General features: G+C 44.8%; 1 protein-coding gene across 4 annotated transcripts in view; it reads left to right on the top strand.

The window, feature by feature from the left end:
• Positions 1-12,667, top strand: part of PTPRG (protein tyrosine phosphatase receptor type G) — a 631,793-nt gene that overhangs the window by 526,069 nt on the left and 93,057 nt on the right. For all 4 annotated transcript variants that reach the window (XM_039880554.1, XM_039880552.1, XM_039880553.1 and 1 more), the window contains exons 9-10: positions 5,752-5,936; positions 8,906-9,014. In XM_039880554.1, the coding sequence (XP_039736488.1) occupies positions 5,752-5,936; positions 8,906-9,014 (294 nt within the window). The remainder of the gene's footprint in view (positions 1-5,751; positions 5,937-8,905; positions 9,015-12,667) is intronic.

Genomic DNA, 12,667 nt, shown 5'->3' with positions numbered 1-12,667 from the left:
TCAGGGCTGGCATGAGCATCACCCGAGAGGCCTGTGAAAAGCAATCAGACACCAGTGGGAATGTAATCAGGCCCTGAGAAGGGGAAGGCTGATGTCAGGAGCCCCTCACAGGGCATATTTGTTTAGAGAACTGGGTGTGGTGCTTCCCACATGGTTAAAATGCTTCAGTTTTGTGCAGAAGGTTGTGTTAAGAGGACTGGCAGACTCCGTGTTTGGCTAATGGTGCTGTTTGCAATGGGTGTTGGGCACCAGCAGTGTGCCTGTGACAGTGTTGCTGGTGCTTGTTTAGTCTAATGGAAAACTCACCTGGCTGTGGGTGAAGCCAGCTGGGGAAAGGCAATAGGGAGTGGTAGGAACTGAGGCAAATATGAGCACACACATTTAGTCTGAAGCTGATTTGCTGCTCTGGGTAACCACTGCCATGTGTGGGTACAGGCCCAATTTGAAAATCCAGCTTTATATGTGAAATATACTAATTTGTAAAACACCATATGGGCCCAGAACCTTGTCCCTGTATCTGTATTTTGGTTTAGCCACAGTGCTCTGTTATTCTCACCCCAGTCATGTGAGGAGAATATTGCTGGGTTATAGTCACCCATTTTACGTATAAGAACTCAAGCGTCTATGTGGGTCTGGCTCCAAAGCCTACTCTTGTTTATACCAGCTTTTCCAAACTGTTCCATAAAATCCCATAGTGCTGCTTTTGTCTGTTTTGTATTTGGAATTTTGCGAGAGGTTTTATTTGAAAGAAGGGTTTCCATCACTGAAAAGAACAGGCAAAACTTCGAAGCACAAGGCACACTAGTGTGCTGTCTACTTATTTTCATGTTCTTTGAAGGGCATCTGTTCCTCTCGCCTCCTGCGGCCGCCAAGCATGCCGGGATTTTTGTCCCCACCAGAGACCAAATGCTTTTTCTGATTAGCACATATCCCCTTAGTAAAGGTATGAATTAAAGTCCAAGGACAGGCTCCTCACATGAACTTGAGGGTCCCGAAGGTGAGCCCAGGAATGGATTGTGTGGCACCGATTTTATAGACGGGAACCTTATCAGTGGTCCTGACTAAGCAAAATACCTGCTCTCATTCCATCAGTGAAACTTGAGGCCCGGTGCTTGCCCTGGAGGTCTTACAGCTCTGTCAGAGGGACAGAGACATGGACTGGCGAGGAGGACATAGTGTGATGGGCACTTGGAGGAGGGGAGCAAAGGGCTCGGGAACAGAGGAGACCTCTAGGGAGGGGCATGTTGTTGAAGCTGGGTTTTAGCAGGCTGGGGTGGAGGCTGCCGGAGATGAGTAAATGAGGAGAATGGAAAGCCATGAAGTTGGAAACTTGGAGGGTGGTCACATCATGCAGGACCTATGGACCAGGAGAATAAGGAATTTAGGCCATCTATCCAGCATGCCCTTCGTTAGCCAATATTTATTGAGAGCCCACTCTGCCAGGTTCTGTTTTAGCACCAAGGATAATGTGGCAAGCAAGACAGAAAAAGGTGCCAACCTCATGGAGCTTACATTTCTAGTGGGAGAGTTAGATTATTTATTATAGATAGTCAGTGAAATCAATAATATAATTCTACGCAGCGCTACATGCTCAGATGGATCTCAGCTCTGTGGAGGGGCGAGCCTCTTAGGTTGTGCTGAGGGGCAGAACTCCAGTGCTGAAGATATATGTGTAGTCGCTAAACATGTTTCAGATAAGGTTTGGCCTCCCGTTACCTTCTAGGCCTGGGATCAGCAAACCACTGTCCCCAGCTCACCCACCACCACCACTTTTTATACCTCCATAAACTAGGAATGGTTTTTATATTTTAAACAGCTGGAAAAAAATCAGAAGCAGTAGAATATTTAATAGCACATGAATAGCTAATGAAATTGACATGTAGTATCCATGAATGAAGTTTTACTGAAGCACAGCCACACTCATTCGTGTATACATCGCTTGAGCCCGCCTTTGTGCTTCGAAGAGAGAGTCAATTATTTGTGACAGAGACTGTATGGCTCACAAAACGGACAGTATTTACTATCTGACCCTTTATAGGAAAAGTTTGCCAACCCCTGCTCTAGGTCCTCCTAGTCCTCTGCAGACGCTTCCTCCAAATCTGGCCCAGACAACCCCTCCCTCTCAAGGAGGTGGTGGTGGGAGATGAGAGTAGAGAGAAATTTCTGTTACACCTGCCCGTCCTGTGGCCTGGGTACGGCTTCTTAGCCTGCGAACCCCTGGCCTGATGCTCCAATGTGTAGTCAGGGGCAGGTGTGGTTCTTCAGAGGCTCCTTGGTTACTGAATTCCTGCCCTGGTGGGTGGTCCTGTTAGAGGGAGGCCAAACCTGCCTTTTTTGTGAGCTTAACAGTATTTTCTATTCATCGAGACAGTAGGATTCTGTACTTTCATTTAAAACAGTGATACCAAGCTTCATTTGTTGACAAGACAATATATCCATGACTTACTGAGTAAAATACAAAAACAATAAAAAATTTAATTACAGGCCACAATGCATCATACTCCATTTACATCAGATGGTGTGTACGTGCTTTTACATGTGTAAGAAGAGATACCTGGATTTTGACACCCCAGAAAGTTAGTAATAGTTATCTCTGGGGGCTTGAATTTGGGGTGATTTTTTCAAACTTTCTTTTTATTTTTATTTTTTGTACTACTTGGGTTTCTTTTTTAAAACATTAACATGAATCATTGTAATCAGCAAAGAAAAACACAGCTATTTTAATTTCAAAAAATAAATAAGAATGGTTGCATCCGTGTGTGGGTGATAGAATTATTTATGTGGTTCTGATGTAACTCTTAGAAATATATATCCCTCCCCATAGAGCTCACCACTAATTGGAGCAGGGGAATAGTGATGTCTTGAGAATAAGGGAGATAAATAACACTATGGTAGGTGAGAAAAGATGTAGACGTCAGGAAATCTGACATGGTCTTCGTCGTGAGGGATAGGAGCTTCCCAATATAGAGATCTACTTGGTTCGTTATTGGCATTTGGAAAGATGGGGGTGTCGATCTTTTCCTCACTTTCCCCCCTGTATGCGGTCTTGAGAAACTGTTAGCCACTTAACTTGGGGTATTTTTAAAACGGTACGTTAGCGCCACCTAGTGTCCACACTCTGTTATTTTTGCCCCCACTACGTCTCTGTGGAAGCCTCCCTTCAGACTCTGTTTGATGTCCCTGCTCCGGTGGCATTTGCGAGGCAGGCAGTGCGATGCCTCCCGGGGTTCTTCGGGGCAGTGGGAATGCCTCATTAATTTATCTCTGCCTTCCTGTCTCAGTCACACAAAGCAAATCTCTGACTGCTGCGTGATTTGGCAGTTGAAGAGCAAAAGGAGGCCTCCCTGTCAAAACCAATCTCCTCTTTTCTCCAGCAGCCAGCTCCTTCAAGCAGGGCCCATGCTTCTCTGGCAGGAAAGCCATCCCGCTCTCCAGGGCTGCCTTGGCCTTGGGGATCTTGGGGAGTCTGGCCAAGGTGGGCTCCTGGGAGACGCCAGAATCCAGCCGTGGTCCCCTGGCTCATCTCCTCCAGGGTTGCTCACCCCTCCTACACTCAGAACCTGAGTGTTGTCCTCACTGGCCCTGTCTTCCTCACGCCTATCCTTGTCCCGCACATCACCAACCTTCTGTTTGACCTCTAACTCTTCACTCTGGAACCTGCTGTTCTTTTGTACTCTCGCTGGTGTACAAGCAACTAACTGGCCATCTGCAGCACTTTCTCACAGGCCTCCCGCCTCCCCTCCTGGCTCCTCCGGGTTCTTCTATGCTCAGCTGAAGCTCAAGGGATCTTTGTAAAGCAAAGACCTGCTTGTGTCATTCTCTGGTTCGGATCTTTCCAGTGGCTTCTGAGTGCTCTTAGGATAAAGACCAGAATTTTCATCTGGGCCGATGAGGACTCCTACTCCAGCTAAACCTGGCACTGCTTGTCTCCCTCCTCATTCTCTGTGCCTTGACCCAGCCTCACTGGCCTCCTTTCAGCCCCTCAGGCCTTCTCCCTCCTGTGGTCCCTCGGCCTGCCCTCTCCTTCTTCTCCTGACTCCCACCCACGTAATCTCCACTCTCAGCAGTCAGATGTGCCTTCCTCAAAGGAGTCTTCCCCAGGTCCCATAGCCTGAGTCAGATCCTCCTGTAATACGCTTGGAAAATACCCTCTCCTTCTCTTCCCCTCCATCTGTCCCATCTGGGTATGCGATATCAGCTCCACGTCTGTGATTCTTTGGTGAATCCCCTTGTCCCCATTTACACCAGTGGTTCTCAGCCAGAGGCGATTGCCCCTCCCCCCACCCCGGGGGACATTTGGCATTCTCTGGGGACATTATTGGTTGTTACAGTTGGGAGGATGGGGAATGCTATTTGCATCCAGTGGGTAGAGGCCAGGGATGCTGCCTAACACCCTATACAACACACAGGACAGCCCCCCACGAGGAAAGAATAATAATCTGGCTCAAGTGGTCAATAGTACCGAGGTTAAGGAACACTGCTCCAGACTCTTAAGCCCCACGGAGGCAGGAACCACGGCCACTGGGAAAGAACACATTTAGAGGCCTAAAATATTGTTTTTAAAGGCTAACTTGATATTCTCAACCCTTTCATAGACCACCATGTCCCTTCGAACCTGCCGGCTACAAAGAGTAAAAAAGAATTCGCCTGACTTTCCCTTATGCTCCACGTCAGCATAATTTCACTGGGTCCTGCTGATCCAGGGAAAATCATCCCCCCCGTTTTTGGGGGGTTTTTTTTTGGTAACTTTGCTTTAAATTTATTTAAAGTCTCATTTTAAATTGCATTTGTTTATGTACCAGTTTATTTACAATAAAATTTGATCTACAATTTTAGTTCATTAGGATACCCCACAGTTTCAAATGGCTTGGCTTCTACTAAAAGCTCATGAAGAAAAAAAGGTCATTTGACTATGGTAGACTGAAAGAGGCTAAAGCCTTACAACAATTAAATGCAACTAATAAGGGAGAAAACAGCTATAAACAACCTTTCAGAGACAATTGGGGACATTTGAATATGGGCTGTGTATCAGATAGTATTATTGAATTAATGTTTTTATTCTTACATATGATAACAGTGTTAAGGTTATTTTCTTAGCTCAGGCTGCTATAACAAAGTACCATAGACCAAGTGGCTTATAAACAATAGTAATTTATTTTTCACAGCCCTGAGGGCTGGGAAATCCAAGATAAGGTACCGGCAGATTTACCGTCTGGTGAGACCCCACTGATAATGCCGCCTCCTCACTGTGTCCTCACGTGGCAGAAGGGCTAGGGAGCTCTCTGGAGGCTCTTTCATAAGGACACTAATTCCATTCACAAGAGCCCCACCCTCATGACCTAACTGCCTCCCAAAGGCCCCACCTCCAAATACCATGACAGCTGGGATTAGTTTTCAGCTTGTGAATTTGGGGGGAACAAAACATTCAGTCTATAGCAGTTATGTAGGAGATTGTCCTCATGCTTAAGAGATGTAGGCCAGAGTATTAAGGAGTGAAGTGTCAAGATTTCGGCAACTTGCTTACGATGACTTAGCAGGAAAACAATTTGTGTGTGTATAGGATGAGAGAGAAAGAGAACTGATGTGACAAGATGCCAACAGTGGGCAGATTTAGGTGAAGGAAGGGCGTATGGGCGTTTCCTGTATGACTATGTCGACTTTTCGAGGTTGGATTCTTTAAGAACGCAGGGTAAACGAATGAATGGGATGTTGTGCCGGGAACCCCCTGAGCTTGGCCGTCCGTGTCTTCAGTTTGCAGCTCTCCGCCCATCCACATGAAGGTGCAGCCTCTGAACCAGACGGCACTGCAGGTGTCCTGGAGCCAGCCGGAGACCATCTACCACCCGCCCATCATGAACTACATGATCTCCTACAGCTGGACCAAGAACGAGGATGAGAAGGAGAAGACGTTCACAAAGGACAGCGACAAAGACTTGGTAAGACCTTTCTGTTCCTAGTCAGGGCGCCTGCTGCCCGTGCAGGTGAGAGGGGTTCCTGCCGGTCTCTCCACCAGGCACTGCAGGCAGGCCTTCGCTGGGTCATCCCAGCCTCAACGCTGCCTCCTGAGAGCAGGCACTGCCACCAGCTCCGCTACCACTGTGAGCTGTGGCCGGTGCCTGGCTGCATCCTGTCCCACCCTCACACTTACCAGCCAACACCACCAGGGAAAGCTAGTTAATGTCTTTAAAATCGGGCCCTCCGTAACTGACTCCTCCTTTCTCTCATGAAAACAGAACGCTTTCGTTAAGCCCTTTTCATCTGATAGGGTTATTGTAAGTAATGAATGTCGTATCTAGGTGCAGCAGGTTCTGGCCCGTGGTAAGCGCTACGTAAGTACCAGTTATTATCATTACAGTGGTGCCTCCTCCTCTTCTACTTCTGCCCACCACTCCCTTTGTCACATTTGATCTGCCTCACACTTTCCTACCTGCTGGATCACTCTAACCGTGTAATTTTTAACCACTGTGCCCAAGACACTAAAAATATCTGCCCTCACTTTGAGCTACGCATGCCCAGTTCCACGCCTCATCTTAAAATCTGCATAAATGTTGAGTGGCTGACACCCAACAAAGCCCTTCAGAACAGATGTTCCTAGATGCCATCTTCTTCCCCTGTAAAAGCAAACTCTCCAACAGCACTAGTCTTTAAGTCTTTGCATAGAAACTCAAAGTGACACATTTGGGTTTGAAAGCCTTTGCTTTTATTGTTAATCAAAGGAAGGCTTTGGAATAATGAAATCCGTAATTGTATATGCACATAAAAATGCAGTCGCACAGAGTGGGATTCTTAATGACTGTTATCACTTTTTTTTCCCTCCCAATACAGAGTCCCTGGAGCCCATTCAATCAGTTATAGAATAATGCTTTTCGTATTCCTTCAGATGAAGATTCTTTTACTTCATTTCCATTTATATTTTCAATTTCCCCATTAGACATTGTTATCTGGGTCACATTAGGGAATGATGAGCTTCATGAAATCAGAGAGGGATCTGTTGAAAGTTACCCAAGGTTATGATGTATTTTAACCTTTCTCTCGTCAGTATGGAAGTCCATAAGGGATTTTTCTCTTTCTGAGTAAAGATGGCTTGCATTAATCAGCAGAAACTATGTAGGCGCTTAAGCAGTTTCTTGTTCTAAGTGGAAAATAATTAAACATGCAAAGATGAATAGATACCGGCTTGGAGTGAATTCTAATAAATCCCTGCATAGATGGAGCAAAGATTTTGCTCTGAACAGAAGACGGGGTCAGAGGTTTAGAGAATGAGGCATAAATTAGTTTCGGAGAAAGAGAGAGATGTAGAGAAAAACATGCTTTGACAGCAAGTTCTTTTTTTTGTAAGAATTTCTGGGGGTGGTTAGTTTCTTTCAGGACATACAAAATTAATTTTCTTAATTCCTCAGGAAGTCAAGTGTGCTGACTTAGTGGCAGCAAAGCTGTTCTCTAACCGATGGTGACTGTGGCACAGAAACCTAGACATAACGCTTAACATTGGCGCGGCGTTTTCCGGTTTACGTAAATGTCTCTTCCACAGCCTCACTACAAACCTGTGGGGGCAGGTGTTACTCCTACCTTCTCCGAAAGAGATAAGTGAGGCTTAAAGCTGAGTGATGGGACCCCAACCTCCTGCTCCCGCCAGGAAGCAGTTTTCTAGGCGGTGGCAGCAGGTGTGTCCTGTCAGAGATTCTCAGTAGCTGCATTGGGAGAACCCAGTCAGCGGTAAGGTCCCAGAGCTGCTTTTTATACTTGGTCCAGAATACATATTACACTGACAAGACATTTCATCCATTAGGGTGATCTTTCACGTCAGTTGCTTTTGTTTGTTTCTTCACAAAGCAAGCTGTCTGCTTTTTAGGTAGTTTGTTTTCATTTTTAAAGGCACTTGGAATAACGTCTTAAGGAATGGGGACCCGGATTTGGCAGGTGTTAAATGACTAGAGATTGGCAAACTTTTTCTAGAAAGGGCTAGATAGTACAGATTTTATAGGCTTTGTGAGACTTATAGTCGCGGTGGCAACAACTCAGGCCTGCCACTGTAGGGAGAAAGCTGTCATAGATGACATGTAAATGAATGAGCATAGCTTTGTGCCAATAACACTTTATTTACAGAAATGGACAGGGAGCCAGATTTGGCCTGTGAGCTTGGAGCTGTGTCAGACCGGCGGCAGACAGTCTTTCTGTTGCATGGTGTGGACTGCCTGTGAACAGGATTTGCCTGACCTGTGTTGCCTAGATTTCATAAGAACCCTGTGAGGTAGCTATCTCTCTCCCCACTTTAGAGTTGAAGGTAGCAGGGGCCAAAGACAATGAGCAACTGGCTCAGAATCACAGCCGATGAGTGTAGTGACAAGGCTAGATCTTACGTCATCTGACCTCTAGCCAGATGTCCTTCCTAGCGTCGTTCCTCATATTATCAGTGGCCCAAATACAGCGAGACCTTTAAACTACAAAGTAACAGACATGCGGAGATTTTGTTGCTGGCGTTCTAAATGCTGCATGACTCTGGAAATTCAGTGCACTTGATAATTCTAGTTATCCATCTAGGGTAAATAATTACACTTTATAAGATATGAAAGTAGTTATAAAAGAAGTCCAAACCTTATAAGTATGAAGAAGGCTGAAGACACAGTCCAAGCCATAGTCAAGAATGTAAGTCAAGACTGATTGTTGAATCTCTTATCCTGCATTTCACTGCTGAAAGCAGATCCCCAAGCAAGGTTATTTCTGACCACTCTTTCCTTTCAAAGCGAGCCTTAGATCAGCCAGGAATCATCATATCCATCAGGCCGTGCCGTGGCACCCAGAAACCTAAAAGTAAAAACTGAACATTACTTTAGGTTTGGCTTTAGAAGGTGAGCATGTTCAAGCCTTCAAACCAACCCACTGCCTTTTCCTTATTCCCCTGCAGAAAGCCACCATTAGCCATGTCTCACCTGACAGCCTTTACCTGTTCCGTGTCCAGGCCGTGTGTCGGAATGACATGCGCAGTGACTTCAGCCAGACGATGCTCTTTCAAGGTAAGACCATTTCCCTTCTCGTCTGGCCTAGAGTGCCCCTGAGCCCCTCCTTCTTTATGCTTTGCCTTTTTCCTGTCAAGGTGCTTGGACAAAAGAAAACAAGCCTGGTCTAAGAATCAGTGTGGGGCTTTGAATCGCACCTGAAAAGCCTCAGGAATTTAGGCCTGTATTTTAGGTTGGGGGTTTCATAGGCCACAAGAGGGGAAGAAGAGCAAAGTGTTGATTTTATTATCGTTGTTGTTTTCCAGCTATGGGGAATCAAATATTTGTCTAATGCTGTATCAGATCACAAAGTCACCTCCTAGTCGTGTTGTGGCATAGCCTCTTGGATTTCTAGTGTGGTTCAAAACTGGAGCCCAAACAGATATATACATTTCACCCTCCCAGCTCACAGCGACACAAACAGGCTCCTGCTGGCAGGATCCTCGAGCTTCTTGAGAAATAAGTAAATATTCCTGCAGACTTGGGGACTAGCAGAAAGTTCTAGGGCCAGGACCAGGGTGAGGCAAGGGAGGCATTTCTGTTGATGTAAAATTCAAAGGGGGCACAAAAAAACTCAGTAATTGAGATCTATTAATATTTTAATGGAATATTTTTAAAAGCAAAATCAATTCAAAAAAATTTGTGAACAAAATATCAGAATTTTTAAAAAGACAGGATCTACTCTGTCTTACTCACCCTAACCCAGTCCCAGTTCCAATAAAACTTTATTTACAAAACTAGGCCACTGGTTTGCGGGCCACAGTTGCGGACTCAGTTTTGTGATCTGCGCCGAGTCCAGCATGGAGGGTGGGACCAAGGCATCTGCCAGTCTGAGGTCCTCCCTAACGAGGTCTTCTTCTTTTCGGGTCTTCAGTTTCAGAAAAAACTACATACCAGGCCAGTGGTTCTTAACCTTTTTGAGTCATGCATCCGATGAGGGCTTTTCCCTAGAAAATGCCAAAATCGTGCATACAGTTTCAGGGGCCCTGTGAAGTCTGTAGGCCATGGACCAACAGCAGCAACGGCTTCTGGAAGCCTATGCGAAATGCACATTCATGGGCCTCTCCCAGATCAGTTGCCTCAGAATCTCTGAGGGTGGGGCCCAGGAATCTGAGTTTTAACTGGATGGCCCAGGTGAATGGCATGCACCTTAAAGACTGAGAAGTCATGGTTTAGAACTGGGACCCTGGAATGAGGGTCCAAGTTTGAGTCCCGGCTGCACTTAGTATTTCTGCAACTCTGAGAATGTTTACTTTTTCAGTCTGCAGTTTCATAGACCAAAATGTGGTTATGTTAATAGTACCGACCTCACAGGCTCTTTATAGAATGACATGGGATGATGCATGTTAAATAATTTGCATATTGTCTGGTACCAACTATAAATATCCCCTTACTGTTAGGTTTGATATAAAAAATAATAAATAATAAATAATGAAGCCCGAGTAAAAAGGCTTCCAACCTAGATTTCTTCCAAGGATCCCTTCTGGCTTTACAATTTTGCATTTAGTATTTAAATATTCTTTACTAATATTCACATTATCTCATCCTTTCATTTAAACTAATTGAAATTAGCATGGATTTTTTTTTTCACAAATAAGTCACATTCGCTGTGTCCACCTTTGCCCTGAACATACTGGTCCCTTTGCCTGTGTTGAAGAGGGACCATGGGCCGAGGCCAGGCTTGTGTCAGCCCAGGGGAGAGAGAGCAGGAGGCCGGAGTTGGCACTCGTTGAGGCTGGGGCTCTGGAACTTTGGACACATAAATCATAATTAGGCCTCCCAGGTGCTCCAACCAAGAGCCTGGAATCTGCAGAGCTACCTTTCTTGGTTAATAGGCTCCCTGGGCTTACTGGCTTCAGCATGGACTTTGAAAAATTAAATGTTTGCAATGTAATGTAATTCAAAAAGGCCTTGCCAGCTGTAAATTCTAAGCACGGAATGTTTAAAAATGTCCGATCACGATGATTAGTTGAAAATGGCCAGTGTCCCCTTTTCCACAGACTTTCTTTTTCTTTGTTCAGGGGTGGATGTGAGTTTGCTCACTTTATATAGCAGCGTTTGTCCCCATATGTTAACACAGGGGCATGGACCCTTCACTGCTCCCCACAATGGCTTTAGCATCTTTCTTGCAGCATCCAGTGGGCAGTGTAAAAATTAATCTTAATCGAGGTAAGCTAACTTACCTTTTAGATGAGCCCAGTAAGGAATTTATGAGCAGTCGAGGCCATTGTATAAAATTGATCAACTATTAGGCCTTAAGTTTTAAAAGGGAAAGGGGAAAAGCTTAGAGAATTTCACAGAAGCCTTGTTTGGAAAAATTAGGTTTCCCAGTCATAAAGTTTGCATCTGCTTTGAGGAAGCCACGTGGAAAATTACCTTATCATAGTAAATATACCAACATTTATGTTCTATATAACGTAACAATAAATATTATATTTACCTCACTGCGATAAATATAACGGCAGTAATGATGGCAAGCAGTATCTATAGTATGGGTTACAGTAATAGAGCATCTGCCCATAAGCTATTTCATCTGACCTCGTGGCAGCTCAGTTATTTTAGAGATGGGGAAATGGTGTCCGGGGCAGGCGAGTACCTTGTGAAAAATCACTTGGCCACTAAGCAGAGTCTGGATTTCTTATTCTGAAGCCCAGTCGTTTACACACAGCAACAGACCACCTCTAAAGAGTAAATATTACCCATGTACCCCCAGTCTTCGACAGAGGGATTAAAAATACTAACTACTATGTGTTCAAAGCCTTTTTGCAACTCTCAACGGTCAGTGGAAAATTGGGATTCTTGAACTTTTTCTTTGAGTGACATACCCGTTAGACAGCCTGGCAAAGCCGATGACGGATCCTCTCAAAATGGTTTAAAATGAAAAAGTAAAATATATAGGAAAGGAAACCAATTATATTTGAATGCAGTTGTCAAAATATTTTAAACAAACAAATTTGGAATGTAGTCATATATGCATTTTTTAATTAAAGCATTAAATGACAAGTGGTGGGTTGGTTAGCTACTGTGATTTCTGAGTAGTGAGGAACAGAAATGATATTCCAAAATAGCTACAACTGTAAAGCAGTATGAAGATAACTGACTTCAATCAGAGACAAAGTCCAAGGTCCTATTAATGCAGCTGAGATTTGTTGCTTGTGTTCCTAGTGGAAAGAAGGGCTACATCTCAGTGAGAGCTTAGTGACAGTGCAGATGTCATCTTTTCCCTGTCCCAGAATTCCATCAGGCCCGTGGACCCAGGTTAAGCACTCCCATTCTGAAAGGTCCTGTAGAAAATTCCTAGTCACCACAGCCAGGACTGACCCTGCTGGAAATTGTTCAAAATTAATGAAAAGCAGGACTGCTGATGGAGTGGCTGTTTAATCTGTTGGCCTTAATCAGAGCCCTTTGTAAAGGGCAGGTAAAGCAGGTCTCCTGGCAACCTTTTTTCCTGTCTTAACAAAGGGAGGTGTGTATACTTGTCTGAGGCAGTGCAGCATCGATCCTGGAGCAACTACATGATGGTGGGAGGTTGTTTTTAGTCCCAGGCAAGAGCCATTTGCTTCCTAGGCTGCCTTATTTGAGCTGGTTGTATTGACTTCTAGATTGGTCTGTTCTCCACATTTGTCTCTTTGCACATTCCATTTTCCAGTTATGCAAAATGAATATATGGT

This window comes from Pteropus medius, unplaced genomic scaffold (assembly GCF_902729225.1).
Source record: "Pteropus medius unplaced genomic scaffold, Ma_sr-lr_union100, whole genome shotgun sequence".
Taxonomy (NCBI): domain Eukaryota; kingdom Metazoa; phylum Chordata; class Mammalia; order Chiroptera; family Pteropodidae; genus Pteropus; species Pteropus medius.
This window is presented reverse-complemented; position numbering and strand designations above follow the sequence as displayed.